At 39.2% G+C, this 17,085-nt stretch overlaps 1 protein-coding gene across 4 annotated transcripts in view; it reads left to right on the forward strand.

Annotated features, from left to right (window-relative positions):
* LOC137259264 (paired amphipathic helix protein Sin3a-like) overlaps window positions 1–17,085 on the forward strand; it is a 48,361-nt gene that overhangs the window by 25,339 nt on the left and 5,937 nt on the right. For all 4 annotated transcript variants that reach the window (XM_067796897.1, XM_067796898.1, XM_067796895.1 and 1 more), the window contains exons 11-26: window positions 1,457–1,543; window positions 3,402–3,520; window positions 4,813–4,943; window positions 6,362–6,459; window positions 7,038–7,154; window positions 7,609–7,766; window positions 9,052–9,132; window positions 9,525–9,708; window positions 10,301–10,427; window positions 11,379–11,492; window positions 12,113–12,312; window positions 13,131–13,314; window positions 13,960–14,129; window positions 14,562–14,744; window positions 15,150–15,325; window positions 16,447–16,690. In XM_067796897.1, the coding sequence (XP_067652998.1) occupies window positions 1,457–1,543; window positions 3,402–3,520; window positions 4,813–4,943; window positions 6,362–6,459; window positions 7,038–7,154; window positions 7,609–7,766; window positions 9,052–9,132; window positions 9,525–9,708; window positions 10,301–10,427; window positions 11,379–11,492; window positions 12,113–12,312; window positions 13,131–13,314; window positions 13,960–14,129; window positions 14,562–14,744; window positions 15,150–15,325; window positions 16,447–16,690 (2,373 nt within the window). The remainder of the gene's footprint in view (window positions 1–1,456; window positions 1,544–3,401; window positions 3,521–4,812; window positions 4,944–6,361; window positions 6,460–7,037; window positions 7,155–7,608; window positions 7,767–9,051; window positions 9,133–9,524; window positions 9,709–10,300; window positions 10,428–11,378; window positions 11,493–12,112; window positions 12,313–13,130; window positions 13,315–13,959; window positions 14,130–14,561; window positions 14,745–15,149; window positions 15,326–16,446; window positions 16,691–17,085) is intronic.

The following is a 17,085-nucleotide window of genomic DNA, read 5'->3' on the forward strand; positions in this document are numbered from 1 at the left end:
CAGGTCACTTGACATAAAGAAAGTAACTTGTCCTGACTATTTTTCTACTTGCCCTGATGTTATGACACATTATTATGACACAGGACTATTATCAAAGACTGATAAATTTCAAAGTACTGTAGCTCTACTTTATTATTTTTGTAAAATTTAATAGCTACAATATGAGCAGATATGAAATCCATGTTCATTTGCAGATAGAAACCATTAGCGGAAATTATGTAGTAGCCCACGGACAAGTAAGAGACCATTATTTGATTCTCCAAAATGAAAACTGACTTGTCCTGGTCATCGGGCAGTGGAATTTTTTAACCCCTGATGTATTTCATTCTTTGGAAAAAAATAACTAATGACAGAAAATGTATCTCGAACTGTCATCGTATCATTTTACATGTAATCCAATATTATGGTATTTTAGTTGCAGGTTTTACTGTATTTATTATCCCTCACAATGGGTTTTCCTGGGGGGGTATTAAAATGCGCTCCGTTTGTCTGTCCATCTGTGCACATTTATATTTTCTGGAGCAGAACTGCAAAATCATTTAATATTTCTTCACCAGACTTGGCACATAATAGCTCTGCTGGTGCGCTGGTGCCTTTTTTTGGTAGTTTTGGAATTCTGAATAAAATACAGGAATTGGGAAACAAAACTTTGAGAATGGGCCATTGCCCTTGTGTCAATAGTAAACTTCAAATTTTAATGGGCTATTTATAATTCTCATGTACAAAATGTCCCATGGCCCCTGTCTTTCTTAATTCCCGAAAATGTGGTGTTTCTATGGCAACAAGTTTGACTTTGACATGAAAACCTTTCATTATTCTCCTTCCACTTTTCTCACTTTTCTATATACACACCAAAACATTTGGTGTAATCATAACTTGTAGACATATTCATAAAGAATATTTTGCCGTTGCAGGGGATATTGATGACTTCGTCTTCTTGTTTTTAATAATATTGCTTACCACAACTGTAACACTTTGGCTTATTGCCATAAAGACTTGTTGTGTGACACAGTTTGATCCATCTTTGGAAGTGTGTGATCCTCGATATCTCCAGGGTGTACATTATGAGAAATTTCCACCAAACCCTGGATTCATCTACAGTTTGAACAGGAAGTGAATTTTAGGAACCAAGGTTGACGTGTGCACTCTGTGAAAACTAATTTTCTCTGATTGCAGTTTTTAACAATACTGATTCATTAATACACAATGCTATTGGAAAGTGTTAAGTGTAAACTTGAAACCGAGATGGCTGAGTGGGTTAGATGGCTGACTTCGTGTGTTGGCAATTAGGTGCTGATACTCAGGGTGTGGGTTCGGAGCCAAGATGGGACTCAGCCCTATGAAAGTACTAGAATCTGTACTCATTGGAGAAAGTGTAATCCCAAATGTGACAGTAGTTTCGACGGTTTTGACCTGTCCACATAGCTGAAGTCCTGTATATATTGCTTCGTTTCAGAAACCAAAGACCAGTCACTTAAAGGATGTGTCACTAGCCGAGGCAGGGAAATATGGAACCCTCAATGAGTTTGCTTTCTTTGATAAGGTATGTACCAATATCTTGGCTAGCGTTCATGTTGTTTTGCTTAGGCAGAAGGATTGATAAGGTTGATGTACATTGATGTCTCTCCATAGTCCTAGGCCAAATGCTAGAGAAGTCCCTATCTTTTAGGATCTCTCAGTAGCAGTAAACGTGTTATTTAGTAATTAGTATAACACGCCCCACCCTCCAAAAATTCTTGTTGATGCAGAACTAGCTACAGGAGGTATTAGGTTATTTAAGACTAACTGGGTTCAGTCCACTGTTGGAACAAAGTCCACATGTTCATAAACCAACTGCTTGAGAATTGATCACATTGTCTAATGGGTGGTGACAAGCACTGGTGTTCAACATGGTCAAGATATGCAGTATCAATGATAATCCTGGCTGTATCATATTACCTTATTTTGATGCTATCTCTACATTTGGCCTAGGAAACCCATGAAGGTCCCGGGGTAGAATAGGCCTTCAGCAATCCATGCTTGCCATAAAAGGCGACTCAGCTTGTCGTAAGAGGCGACTAACAGGATTGGGCGGTCAGGCTCGCTGACTTGGTTGGCATATGTCATCGGTTCCCAATTGCGCAGATCGATGCTCATGTTGTTGATCACTGGATTGTCTGGTCCAGGCTCGATTATTTACAGACCACCGCCATATAGCTGTAATATTGCTGAGTGCAGAGTAAAACTTAACTCACTCACTCACTTTGGCCTAGGAGTATCCACTGGTTTCCCCTCATTAATGCCTCCCACATTAATTCTGCTTGTGGAACAATTATCTTTAGGCCAGACCAATTCTGTTTCTTGTTTTACGGATTTTTGTCCTCTGAAAACCTAAAGGCAGGCAGGAAAAATATTAAACATAAAAATTCCAATCAAAGTAATATTCCGTCTAAATACTCAAAATGTTTTACTTTTGGCAATTTAAGAAATGAATATGGTTAAAAAACAACCCAAAAGGTATTTTCAAGTGAGTTTACATTTTATAGCCGATAAAATCATCAGGATTTTAATTTTTGAGCAGTGGAAATTAATTTTTATTTTTTTTCTCATTCTTGAAAAAATAACGGCAGGCGGATCCGTAAAACAAGAAATAAAATTGGTCTGGCCTTATTGTGTTAAAATCCTTCACACTTCGTATGTCAACCTTATCAATCGCATAAACATCCGTCAACTTACTGTACCAACTTGACTCCTGTATATATGAGCCTTTCCTGCAGTATTGTACATCACTACATCAGACCAATTTCTTGTCTTGAGTAAAATGCAAAAAGTATTTGAAAGGATTATTACTATGGTGATTGGCACAAAACTTCCTATGTTTAGAATTGGATAAAATTTCATAATTTAGGATTGGTTCATTACAGCGCTCAATCATCTGAAATATTTGTATGGTGTTATTTATCAAATTTTCTAGCTATGTTTGTTAGTGCACAATGCTTTTTGTGCTTTGTTTTGTTTTTTGTCCTCTTGGCAAAAAGCTTGTAGTGATAATGAAATGTAACAAATCCAATTGTTTGAAAAATATTGTTAATGCAAACAAGTGTTCCACAATTGTCAGTGTTTGATTTTGAGAAAACAGTCAATTGCTTGGTTATTAAGTCACTGCAACCAATCTTTGATTATTTTAAATAATTGGACCACCACTATCAGGAACCCATGCTTCCCATAAGAGGCAATTGATACAATATGCTGTAATATCCCAAGTGTTTAGGTCGATGTTCATTTTGTCAATTCATTGCATAGTCTGGTCCAGACTTGATTTACAGACCTACATATAGCTTGAATATTGCTGAAATTAAAACCAAACACCATCTGACGCTCTAAGATTAGTGTAAAGGACTCTGACATGTTGTTGTGTTTAGGTGCGGAAGGCGTTACGGCATCAAGAGGTTTATGATAACTTCCTCCGATGTCTTGTGCTCTTCAATCAAGAGGTCATATCCAGGTCGGAGGTCGTCCAACTGGTGCAGAATTTCCTGGGGTAAGTTTCACGTAGAATCGTTCCCAGTAACCCGTGTTGGCTAAAAAGCGGATTGATGAAATACAGTCTGACTGGAAAACTAATAAACATATAATGCTCTGTGAAACGCTGATCATAATCAAAACATCAGACCACCTGTGTGATTTTTTTGTTTTTGTTTTGGGTTTTTTTGTTTGTTTTTTTTTGCAGCATTTGTGTTTTAAAAAGCAACACACACACCTCTCTATTATTTGAATGTTTTACACAGTTCACTATTTTTTAAGAGGGATGAGTGCAAAGAGAAGAACAATCAGTTGTATGCAATGCACGTGCACAAGTGGTGACACAGTTAATGATCCATTTACCTGTGCTCTACCATTTACATCCTTACATCCAAATAGTTAACTGTCTAAATATTTAATGATAGTTTGTAAAAATTTGAGGAAGATTTTAAGTGAATTAGTTTTTGAGTTAGACTGCAATTCGTCGGTCTGCTTTGGAGCGAAAAAGACAATAGTGTGAGATTTTCAACCAGGGCCACGGTAGGAAAAGAAGCTTTGCATTCAGAAATGCATAGCTCATGGAATCTTGTGTTTGCAAGGTGTCAAATTTCCCTGCATTTCGGAGCATTTTATCATCATTCACAAGTCAGATTAGCTGAGTAAAACTAGTGTGGTTTTCCTGAGGTGTTTCATGAAGTGTCGGTTCACATGTCCAGAAGTCACTGTCATTATTTTGAAGAAAGATCAGTTTAACTTTAACTCATTCAACATGTCTTAAAGTTTCGGAAAGAATTTAGGGAGGTGTGGCACACAACACATGACTCAAAAATCTTGACTCTGCTCGCTGACTAACTAGTTGGACATGTCAGTATCCCAGTCGTGTAGTTCAGTGCTCATGCCACTGATCACTGGATCGTCTGGTCAAGAGTGGTTTATTTACAGACCGCCGCTATATAGCTGAAATATTGCTGAGTGCAGTGTAAAACTAACTTCACTCACTATTGCATTGCGAAACAAAGCTCACCACACAATAGATCAATCAGCTCTTATATGACAAGTTATATTTATGTGTAGAAATGAAAAATAAAGTAATCAGTAAAAAGTTTATACAGATAATACTGTACTCTCCCCCTTAGAATTAGTGCCACAAGCCTATATTTCCCTAAGGAAAAATCCTAAAGCTGTTTGACATCTTGACAACCATCCATAGGGCAGAATTCAAAAAAAAATTGTGTATCACAACATGAATAATTATATGGTTTAGTTTATGTTTGTTTGTTTGTTTTATGTGAAGAAATTGTTACGTTTCAGCAAATTCCCGGAGTTATTTAAATGGTTCAAGGACTTTCTTGGTTATAAGGAGGCAGGCGGGACCATTGAGTGCATTCCGCAGGCAGTTACGTCCAAAGAAAGAATCAGTGGAGAACTTGCTATGGAAATTGGTGAGAAAACATGTCACACCAGATCAGTGTTCAAATACAGGAGCAGTAAAATTTCCATATGACTGCCAAAGATGCGTAGTTTGGAATCTACTGGTACCAGGAATTCCCATATTTAGGCCCACACGAAATTTTACCCATGTGCTAAAATATGGGATTTCTTTGCGTATTCAAGCCCATGAGCTTAAATTTGGATTTAATTCTTGAGTGTTTAGAGTGACGTCTCTTTCTACATGCAGAGACTTTGACGCTCTAAATATTCTCTGTAGGGACTAGTCATTGTCTTAGATGTGAGTCAGTTCATTAAAATAGTTTGTTTTTTGCATTAATTCAATTGTCATTTATCATTCATGTTTATATTTACTCACTTGTGTAAACATTTTCATAATTTTCAATTTTAAATTTATAGACCAGTTTCCAGATAAAAGAGTTTCAAAATTCCTGATTTTTTTTCATGTTTATCAAAATAATGAGCATTTTTTAATTTAAACCATGGATTTGAGTATGTTTGAAATACTTCATGACAAGATCGGTGTCAAAAAAAGAACGCTGAAGCATTTGAAGCAGGAATTTTCAGGCATTTTATAAAAATCTTTGTTACTCAAAGCAGTGAAGGATACTTTTAACAAAAGTAGAGAACATCATTTTGAATTTAGGATTGAAACAATTGAGAGGTATGTCAAGCCAGTCAGTGTTGATTTTCAAACAAAAATAGACCTGCTGGAAACAAACAACAGTGTGATGCAAGATAATTGTCAAAATTGATGGACTAGAGTGATTTATCTTCTTGAAAACCATCGCAACAAAGAGGTGGTCATGTTTAGGGGTGGCTATAAAGAGACCCGTGATGGTCCTGGGGTAGAATAGGCCTTCAGAAACCCACGTTTGCCATGAAAGGCGACTATGCTTGTCGTAAGAGGTGACTAAGGGATCGAGTGATCAGGCTCACTGACACATCATCAGTTCCAAAATGCACAGATCGATGCTTATGTTGTTGATCATTGGATTGTCTGGTCCAGACTTGATTATTTACAGACCGCCGCCATATAACTGGAATATTGTTGAGTGCGGCCTAAAACTAAACTAAACTCACTCAATCACTGGTTTTAAAGCGAAATAGTTGTATGATCATAAGATCTCTGTCTTTAAAGGGGTTTTTTAACGCTTATACTTCCAATCCAAATTGAAAGTTCACGTTCCCTTACTTTTTTTCCCAATTGCTATATGTGCACCGCAGTTTTCAAGACTAATTTAAGCACTACTAAGAGACGAATAAATACAATGTAGCTTGAGCAAGGAAAATAGTAATTCCAGTGTTCAAATTTTTCATCAGTTACCTGCTGAATATTGGCCCAAATAAGTCTCCACCTTTTTTCATTGATAGTACTTGTATGGATATTTTGGTTATTTGTTTGTTTCAGACTTTGCAACATGTAAAAGATACGGAGCAAGTTATCGAGCATTACCCAAGAGCTACCCTCAACCTAAGTGTTCTGGTAGGACGGCGTTGTGTCGAGAGGTATGTCAAGACAGAAATGCATCCATGATTATATAAATGTGATATTCAAATTCCTGGCCTGATTGTGTGGATGGATGCTCTTGATTTCAATCACTGGATTTTCTGGTCTTTGCTTAAAAAAGTGCAATCCTAATGCTAGAATGGAGAGACTGCTGTGTTGAAAAACAAGCAAACGTCTGCAGTTAATGTCTGTTTCTGAATTCATGTGTACATCTCAAAAGACACGCCTCAGTGGTGAAGTGGTCAGAGAGGAAGGTGGGTGGTTCGATCCTCTGCTGGGTCTTGGAGTCAGTATAATGCATCTGAGTTTCATATTCATGGTCAACCACAGCTTGGTATCTCAGTGAGCTAGCACAATAAAACCAGCTCCGTCTGCCACACATGGACATCATCATGTAAACGAAATATTCACAATAATAAACCCATTTCATCTCACATTTCAAATTCTAATCACCAGCTTTGCAAAATATAACTGACTTGGATGTAGTTTCATTTAAACTCAGGTTCTTAATGTTAAGTGCAAGCACACAGCTTATGTGATGTCTGGCGTTTCGTACATTAATGTGGTGTTGTTTCAGGTGTTGAATGACACCTGGGTGTCGTTCCCATCATGGTCGGAAGACTCAACATTTGTCACGTCCCGAAAAACCCAGTACGAGGAACACATCTACCGTTGCGAAGATGAACGGTTTGAGGTGAGTTCTATTCCAGGCTTGGCTGTAATGTACACGAAACCAGACAAGGTCGCTTTCCACCACCCCATCCGAAATATTGGTTAAGATATCAAGCAGTATGTAAACAAAGCATCAACCAGGACACATTCCGATTTTTCTCAAAATAAGACAAAGATATACATAGTCTTACGTACTGGAGGGCAAGACTGATTTTTTACTATAAATAATGGTAATAAAATACGTATAACACTAAACTCACCCACTCACAGCAACAGATTTTGCAATATGTCAAGGAGATTATTTGAATCCTAGGTAAATTGTTCTACGTTTCATACTGCAGGTGGGGTGATTTTGGGTAGCCTAGTGGTTAAAACATCTGCCTGTCAAGCTGAAGACCCTGTTTCAATTTCCTCACAAGGATACAGTGTGTGAAACCTACTTTTGATCTCCTTTTCTCTGAAAAATCATATTTCAGCTGGACGTTGTGATCGAGACCAACTTGATGTGCATACGAGTGCTGGAGGCGGTGCAGAAGAAGTTGACAAGGATGTCCCCAGAAGATGCTGCCAAGTTCCGACTGGACAACACGCTAGGAGGAACGTCTGAAGTACTTCATCGGAAGGCAATACACCGGTCTGTGATCTCAATTTTAGTTCTAGGTCTGCTTAGAGGCGAAGATATGCCATCAGAGCCTAGGTTAGAAATGGTCTTCAGCAATCTGTTTGTCGTAAGAGGCGGCTGATGAGGTCAAGTGGTCAGGCTCGACTTGGTTGCAATATGTAATCGTATCCTAGTTGTGTACATTGATGCTCAAGCTATTGATTGCAGGATTGTCTGGTCTAGACTTGATTATTTACAGACCACATGCATATACAACATATGTTATATTTGGGATTTCACTTCCTCAGTAAAGTACAAATTCTAGTACGTTTTTGGTTGAGTCCCATTCGGGATTCGAACCTGCACCCTCAGAGTCAGGCACCTAATCGCCAGCACACAAAGTCAGCCGCCTAACCTGCTCAGCCACCTCGACTTCCACAAAAATGAAAGTCGGAAAACTGGTAGTCTAGACTGCGTACCTTATGTACCCCTCTGATAAGTGAATTGGCATGGCTCCCACGGCCGAAAACTATGATTACACGATGCCATTTAGCAGGAATGTTTCTAAGGGCAGGTGTGAAACTACTAGGTGTTAAACTACTAACAAGCCAAACTGACTTGCTTTCAATATGTAATGATATCACAATTGTGTAGGTCAATTCTTGTCACTGGGTCAATATGTTACAATATTGCCGAGTTAAGCGAAATGACGTATGTTCTCAGTTCACTTTAGTGTTGTTATAGCCAGTGTTGTGACTTGGAGTAGCTAACAGCATGTACTTACAGACCAAGATGGCTCAAGTATTACAGCTTGCTCACTCCAGGGCTCGATTTAAGAGACATTTAACCTACTTGCACTAGGTGCAACCTATCATAAAAACCTAGCTGCACCAGACAGATTCATGCAGTGAAAAAAAACAAAACACTTTTGAATTATTTAGACGTTTTATTCTGAAGGTTACCCACTCATAAATTGACTTTCACCTGGTGAAGTTTGACTAATCACTATGTTGAATCATGTAATATTGGGTTGCACTAAATCAAGCTCTGATAACCATATGTCTATGGATCTGAACTATAAAGTCACTAAACAATGAAGATGCATCAGAGTTATCTCACCTTGATTTTATTGACATAGTTGATGGCATGGTTGAATTCCTCTGGTTGACTGGCTTGCTGCTGCTGCTGGGGTGTGTGGAGGGGTGGGGGGTTGTACTCTCACTTGCTTACCCACTAACTCACTCGCTCACTCGCTCACTCGCTCACTAGCCCAGTTTATTTTCTCTTCTGTTCTGACGGCCATGTTGATGTTTTCCAGGATATACGGAGATAAGGCACCAGATATTATAGATGGGCTGAAGAAAAACCCTGTGGTGGCTGTTCCGCTTGTTTTACGAAGGTACGTGAACCAGTTCTTGGCTTCAGTGCTTACGGAATAATGTCCTAATGAATTGATTGGACCAATCTTGATTGAGTTTCATTGTCTCCAATAACTTTGCTCACTGTATCAATCACTGTTTCATCCAGAATGTGAAGACAATGGGACATTACTCAGCAAACAAAAATATCCAGGCACTTTCTTTTTCAAAAGACTTCACACCTGGCGCTTATTAGAGGCCCAGAGCTTTTTGAGCGTACTGAGTCTAATTACTTTAATTGTTGGTGAACTGCCTTACCCCTGGCATTTATCAGAGGAAATATGGCAGCTTGTTTAGTCTAGAAGACATTGGTCAAGGCATGTGTTGAAACCACATGAGCATTGATGTCACATGACCTGTTTTGTCCAATCAGATTAAAAGCAAAAGAGGAAGAGTGGCGTGAATCTCAACGGGGCTTCAACAAGATCTGGCGTGAACAGAATGAAAAGTACTACCTCAAATCACTGGACCACCAAGGAATAAACTTCAAGCAGAACGACGTGAAAGCAATACGTTCAAAAACACTGCTCAATGAAATCGAAACTATATATGATGAGGTGAGATTGACAATGAACTGGTTTTCAGTTTTATTATTTGTTTTGTCGTTTGATTTTAATAGGTGGCAGAAGTTCAATTTTTTTTTAAAAAAGCCACTTGCCACAGGACGGGAATTTAAGAAAGTAACTTGTGCTTACAAACTTTCCGGTTGCCCTTATTTTTATGATATAATCACCATGATATAATTATGAAAGAATAAATCAAAATGGTATTTGATGGACTGTTTATTGTGTAGTGATAAAAAGCACAGAAAGACAACTCTACTTTATTATCATTGTGAAATTGATACCTACATTTTGAGCAGATATGAAGTGAAATAAAAGTTTATTTGCAGTTCAAAACCGTAAGGGGAAATTATCTAGTAGCTGACAGACTAGTAAGATACCATTATATAATTGCCTGAAATGAAAAATGACTTGTCCTGGGCCTCGGGCAATATGATTTTTTAACCCCTGCCTGGGTGGCCCACTCTTTGCAATGTATGGGCCAGTTGGCTGTCTTTAGCTTAATTCTGACTTCTCATTGAAATGTAACAAGTATTATCAAATAGGGGTTTTACAATGTGTGAGTGTGACTTCATGTGTATTTCAGCGACAGGAGCAGTTATCCGAGGTGACAGGAGAATCAACGGGAGCACATCTGTCGTATACATATAAAGACAAATCCATGATTGATGATGCTGCTAATCTCATTATCCACCACATGAAACGCCAAACAGGTTCGTCAAATTGGAACACTTTGTTGAAATTCTCTGTAATTACCTTAGGTCAGATCAATTACATTTCTTGTTTTACAGGTTTTTATCCTCAGAAAAACTAGAGGCAGGAGGGGAACGAAACAATGAAATCAAATCACCAGTCAAATTAATAAGGCCAATCTTATTTCTTGTTTTACATATTTTTTTTTACTCAAAAAACCTAATGGTGGAAGGATGGAAAAAAATGAAATAAAATCACCAGTCAAAGTAGTGCTCAAGTACTTTACCTGCAAAAAATAATTTATGAAAGAAACCTAATTTTTTTGTAAGATTATATGTTTTGGACAATAAGAGCAAGGATTTTATTTTTGGAGCAGAGAAGTTTATATATGTTTTTTTTAAATTCCTCTTGGAAAAAATATCATCCAAGGGTCTTTAAAACAAGAAATAAAATTTGTCTGGTCTTTTGAGTAATTTCAGTGTTAAAAAGTGAATTCCTGGTTAGGAGCGGTCCCTTGCAGCAAGTTCCTCAAACGTTGCTATTGTTTCAGTGTTAAAAAGTGAATTCCTGGTTAGGAGCGGTCCCTTGCAGCAAGTTGCTCAAACGTTGCTGGACACAATAGCTTGTCATCCGTTGTACCCAACTGTTGAGTTGATGTTTGTAGTGTTAGTCGCTTTTTTCTCGTCCAGACAGATAGACCTCATGTGGCAGGAGTTCCACAATGATGCCTACGGATGCTAATTGTTGTCATGGAAAAAGTGTTCTACCATAATGTCTACTGATTGTTGTCATGGAAACAGTGTTCCACAATGATGCCTACTGATGCTAATTGTTGTCATAGAAACAGTGTTCTACCATAATGTCTACTGATTGTTGTCATGGAAACGGTGTTCCACAATGATACCTACTGATGCTACATTGATGTGGAACTAGTCATCTGAGGCTCATGTAAATGTTCGTCCATGTTTCAGGTATTCACAAAGAGGACAAGCAGCAGATTAAACAGCTATTACTACACTTCATTCCCGATCTCTTCTTCATGCCACGAGGTGATCTCAGTGATGATGAGATGGACCGTGAAGATGGTAAGGGGAGAGAACTCAGGGGAGCTAGTACATGTACTTAACTTTGTGCAGCCAAATTTCTACTTAGTGGTTTGTGATATATTAAAGAAAAAAAATTGTTTCTGTAATAAGAGCCAGCAACATAAGACAAAAGCATTTCCATTACATTATGGATTCAGAAAAAGCATGTTGAATTTGACTTCTTGAATTCGTAAAAACATTTCATCTGAAAAATGTATCCTGTCAGTTTAGGCACATACTGTAAATGTGCTGCCTATACTCAGTATCCATTGATCGCTCTGTTATTGTAGATGCTGTGTTATGGTGTGTTGAGTAGTGTCCCCTTGGTCAGCCAGGAACGAGTGATTGTGGCTTGACATTAATGTTCAATCTGATTGTTTCTACTTTATTCAAAGGAATAATGTAAAGCTGTGCTAAACCAAACTCAGTCCCTCATGCCAAACGCTTTTGAGTATTGAGTCCTGAACACGTCTCATCATATCAGTGTAAGAAAAAATAAAAGATTAACTTTCGGTTGTGTCAAAAAGATTAACTTTCGGTTGTGTCAAAAAGATTAACTTTCGGTTGTGTCAAAAAGATTAACTTTCGGTTGTGTCATAAGTACGATTATTGGATTACAGATATGGAAACGGACGAAGGGGACAGAAACGATCAAGTCCACAGGTTCGACATGAACTTCAACTCCAGCAGTGATAAGGATCGACCTGTCGCAGACAGGAAGGAAGATCCGGCGGCCATGATGGAGAACAGTTCCGGAAACCAACAAAAGAAACCAGTGGTGAATGGAACAATGACGTATGATGAAGCTGACGGGTTAGATGTGAGTATTCAGAACTTGGGGTTGAACGTTTGTGCCAGACTTTCTCAATTTCGGATGGTGAATGGGTCATGACCCACCTGTGAATGGATACCTCGTAGGATGGGATAGCCACATTAACTCAGTGCGCCTGGTAGGTTGCAAGAGTTATATGCTTCCCAGGGAGTTGAGATTGAAAATACTATGTCTGTTGTGATGGACATCCATTGTGTTCTGTAATCTGATTGGTTGAAAAACATGATCAAATGGTATTAAATTTCCAGAAACAGCAAGACTTTTCACTTTGTATTGACACGTAGAAACCTCGCAAACAATTTTTAGTTGAGTCATTAACAATGGTGACTTCATTCAAATCGTATTGTGACGTAAAATTAGAATGACATCACAAATGAGCAACTCCAGATGCTACCGTCGGTTCCAAATGCATTCCCATGCTTCAAATACTCAATAACACCCGGAAATTGGCCAACACATGATGTTTATCTCCTAATTGTATACTGTTTTGAAGATTGATAAGCTCGGTACAGACTATATAACGTGTAAACAAAATGGCGAGTGCCCTTCAACTGCATTGTTAAACTCAATGAACATCTTCTGACACACTTAACATTGCTATAAGAATGGTCTACTTTGCGTAACTTGAGTCAGGGCAGGATTCAATGTATGAGATAGTTTAGATAAAGCAGTGCAAGTCAGTAGCGGGTAATATATTTTTCAGTTGTCACCTGCCTGGGAAGGGTGACACTGAATCGTCTTAGTGTCATTGACCAATGAAATTGAAGTATTTTACACAAAAATAAGATCAGTCTTGATGTTTTCAGGATGACATGTATTCGCTGTTCTTCGTCAACAACAACTGGTACCTGTTCCTGCGACTGCATCAGATCCTCTGTGAAAGGCTGTCGTGGATCTACACCAATACACAGCGCATCATTGACGAGTCAAAACACTGTCAGCAGGAAAGGAAGGACTCAACCTCCACAGCACTCCGCCTCAAAACTCCATGTATGTATAAGCTTTCTGAAGTCCTAAACAATGGTCGGGTTCCCTAGTGGTTAAAGTGCTCGCTTGTCGTGTTGAAGACCCTGGTTTGAAACTTACATGGGTACAGTGTGTAAAGACCTTATTTGGTGTCCTCTGCCTCGTTTACCCCCACAATGTTGGACTCTGTGCATTGCCGGAGCAGAGCATAAATAAACTATCAATATTTCTTGACATAGATAGTTCTAGTAGTGAACTTGTACCTTTTGGTAGTATTAAATTTCTGAAGAAAATATTTGTTTTATTTCCATGATAACAACATTGACTTCAACTGAAATTTGTTGTCTTGCTCTTTTGGATGCAAAATTTTAAATCTGTTCTGTGTTTCTTCACCAATCTTGATACATAGATAGTTCTGGGAGTGAACTTGTGCCTTTAGTAGTTTGGGATTACTGAAAATAAAATATTTGCTGTGTTTCTGTGGCAACAACTTCTGTTGGTCATTCTCTTCTCTGGAGCAGAACTTTAAAACATCTGCAGCATGGATGTTTGCACACAATGTACATCACTAAATTGTCTGGTCGCAGCTTCCAATTTAGGTAGGCCGCTGTCACATGGCTGACAAAGATTACTACAAGAGTCTTGTATCATGTCGTGTTCATGTTTCAGTTGAAGTGGAACCAGAATACTACTACCAGTACTTCTTGGAGATGGTCAAAAACCTGTTGGATGGCAACATGGAATCCGGACAGTACGAGGACCAGCTTCGTGAGATGTACGGCATCCATGCTTACGTCGCATTCACCATGGACAAGCTTGTACAGAATATTGTCAGACAGGTCAGTTGTCTCCCTTGCAGAGAGCTTTGTTTGTTAATTGTCTCCCTTGCACAAAAACCTTGTCAGTTGTCTCCCTTGTACGGAATCTTATAGGTCAGTTGTCTCCCTTCTCACAGTCTTGAGCTAATGGAATTATGGTGAAGTCAAAGAAATTGAGTTTTGTTTTCCCTGGCCAGAAATTGTCTTGGAAAATGAAAATTAAAAACAAGCAATTGAAAAATAATGATTATAACCCATTAATATATCTGTTGCTATATACCGGTGACAAGCAAATAGAACATGGATTCACTGATTATACGTGCAAATTTTGTTTTCTACATGCCAAGCCTTGAGCCTCTATGCTCACTCAGACATTAGACATCAGTCCGTCTGTCACTTGGTTATGTTTACAACTCTTTTTTGTGTTCTGTACACTCTATGTCCTTCCTCCAGCTACAACACATTGTGACAGACGATTCCATCCAGAAGGTCACAGAACATTACTTGGAGGAGAAGAGGAACAACGCTGTTGGTGGTCGTCTGGCAACACAGCACCAACGAGTGATGGCAGAATCCAATTATCAGCGCAAAGCTGAGATGTTTCTGTCTGAAGAAAACTGTTTCAAAGTTGTCATTGTAAGTTTCAAATCGTTATTAGTATTTGAGGTTCAGACAGGATGTAGTGAAATATCTCCTGTTTTTGACCCGTAAAGCCCAGAATTGGTCTTCACCAACCCTGTGAAGATCCCGGGTTAAATTGGTCTTCACCCCATGTATTGAGAGATGTTGTAAGAGGTTATTAATAGGGTTTGGATGTCAGGGTCGTTGACCTGGTTGATGCATATTGCATCCCACTTGCATAGAACAGTGCTCATGCCATTGATCACTGGATTGTCTGGTCCAGCTTGATTATTTACTGGCATCATTTACCTGCAACATTTCCGATTGCAGCATATAACAACAAATAAACCAAGCTGTAACATAAATTTTGTAGATACACGGAAGTAATGCGGAATGTCTAATCATGGATTGTTTGTTTAGTACAAAAAGGATTGTCGCCTGACCCTGGAGTTACTAGACACAGAGCACGACCAGTCTGACGAGCCAGTGGAGGTGGAACGGTGGTCGGAGTATGTGGAGAAGTATGTGGCTCAGGATGAAACCATCTCTGACGAACTCAAGGAGCAGCTCACCAAGAAACCAGTATTCCTGCCAAGGTAAGCAGTTCAAGCGCTCGAAGTAAACCTAGTATTATTCATTACACTCCCATACTGAGTCTATCCAACTCGAACAGGAAGTTGCGTCAGGTAACTTTTGTGATAGACCAATCAGAACACAGCTTACCAAATCACGAAAAATTTACATTTGCACTTACCTTTTGAAATTTTACCTCGAAAAGGGGTGTACCTGAACGATTCCGATTGTTATTTTCCATGATTGCTTCCGGGCAATGCACATGGAGTATTGCCCGAAACAACAGTGAGTAAACAGTCGCTGAAAATAGTGTTTTGACAGTACTGAAGGATGCTAGCTTGTGGAAATTTTAGCTAAAGGTAACCATGTAAACAGAAGGCGTAATACTGACGTTTAAATAACTGTGTTTTATGCTGATTTTTGTTTGTTAAGGGATCAGTGTAAGTGACCGGGGAATTTTGTAAGTCCATCCAAACCCTAAACAGTAGCTGTTGTGTGATTGGTTGTATCTGTTAGGCCATCTTGCATTTGATTGGACGTGTTTTGTTAGACTCATTAGAATTTGGGTCAGTCTGTGACCCCAATACCTTTGCTTTATAGACCCCAGGGTAGAGGAGGTCCCCATTACCCCATGCTTGTCTCAGTGTGTTGATTCCAGGTTACAGTGAGTCTTCTGTACCATTTGTGGATTCCAGGTTAGAATAGGTCCTCATGCATGCTTTCTCATACCTGTGAAGGTCCGGGGGTAGAATAGGCCTTCAGCAACCCATGCCTGCCATAAAAGGTGACTAAGCTTGTAAGAGGCGACTAACAGGATCGGATGGTCAGGCTCGCTGACTTGGTAGACACTTCATTGGTTCCCAATTGCGTAGATCGATGCTCATGCTGTTGATTACCGGATTGTCTGATCCAGACTCCCTTATTTATAGACCACCTCCACCGTATAGTTGGAATATTGCTGAGAGTGGCATAAAACTAAACTCACTCAGTCAATAAGTCAATCACTCAATGTTTCCTTGTGTGGATTCCGATCAGAATAGTGAACCACGGCCAGCTGATGCTGTCTTTTCCAAATGAATTCCCAAACCATTGCTTGAACACCAGACTCTAATTAGATCTAATTTTCAATCTGTTCCACCGACAGAAACGTGCGTCACACTCGCCAACACAACAAGAACCAGAAGCACAAAGGAGAGAAAGAACAGGAAGAGAAGGAGAAGGAACGAGAGAAGGATGAGTCTGTACGAACTGAGGCCCAGGCCTCCGAGGACATGGACATCCTTGACAGCACAGGCTGCAAGTTCAACGTCAACTCTTTCAAGATGGTCTATGTTGTCAACAGTGAGAGCTATTTATACAAGAGGATGGCTCTGCAGAGGGCAAGAGAGGTAAGATGGGGATTCATGTGCACCTGGGCTTTTATTCTCGAAATGTTCGTAGCCTTAAGGATTCGTAACTTTGATCGCAGCCAATATGTTGAGAATGGACTTAAGAAGTTTGTAAGGCTACGAATGTTTCGAGAATAGCTAGCCTGGTCTTCCTCCTAGTTCATAACATAAAAACATACATACGAACATTTGTATAGCACAGATATCCACTTCAGCTGCTCAAAGGTGCTTTGTTTTCCCTCAGATCAGTGGATGTCAGCAGCATGTCTTACTATCAGTCTGAACTCCCTGGGGAGGATACAACTTTTGCTTTCTCATCCTAATGATGTACCCAATTCCCAACTTGGTGGACTGGGACACATAGTCACAGTACCTTGTCCAAGTTTACTGCACAT

This window comes from Haliotis asinina, chromosome 13 (assembly GCF_037392515.1).
Source record: "Haliotis asinina isolate JCU_RB_2024 chromosome 13, JCU_Hal_asi_v2, whole genome shotgun sequence".
Taxonomy (NCBI): Eukaryota; Metazoa; Mollusca; class Gastropoda; order Lepetellida; family Haliotidae; genus Haliotis; species Haliotis asinina.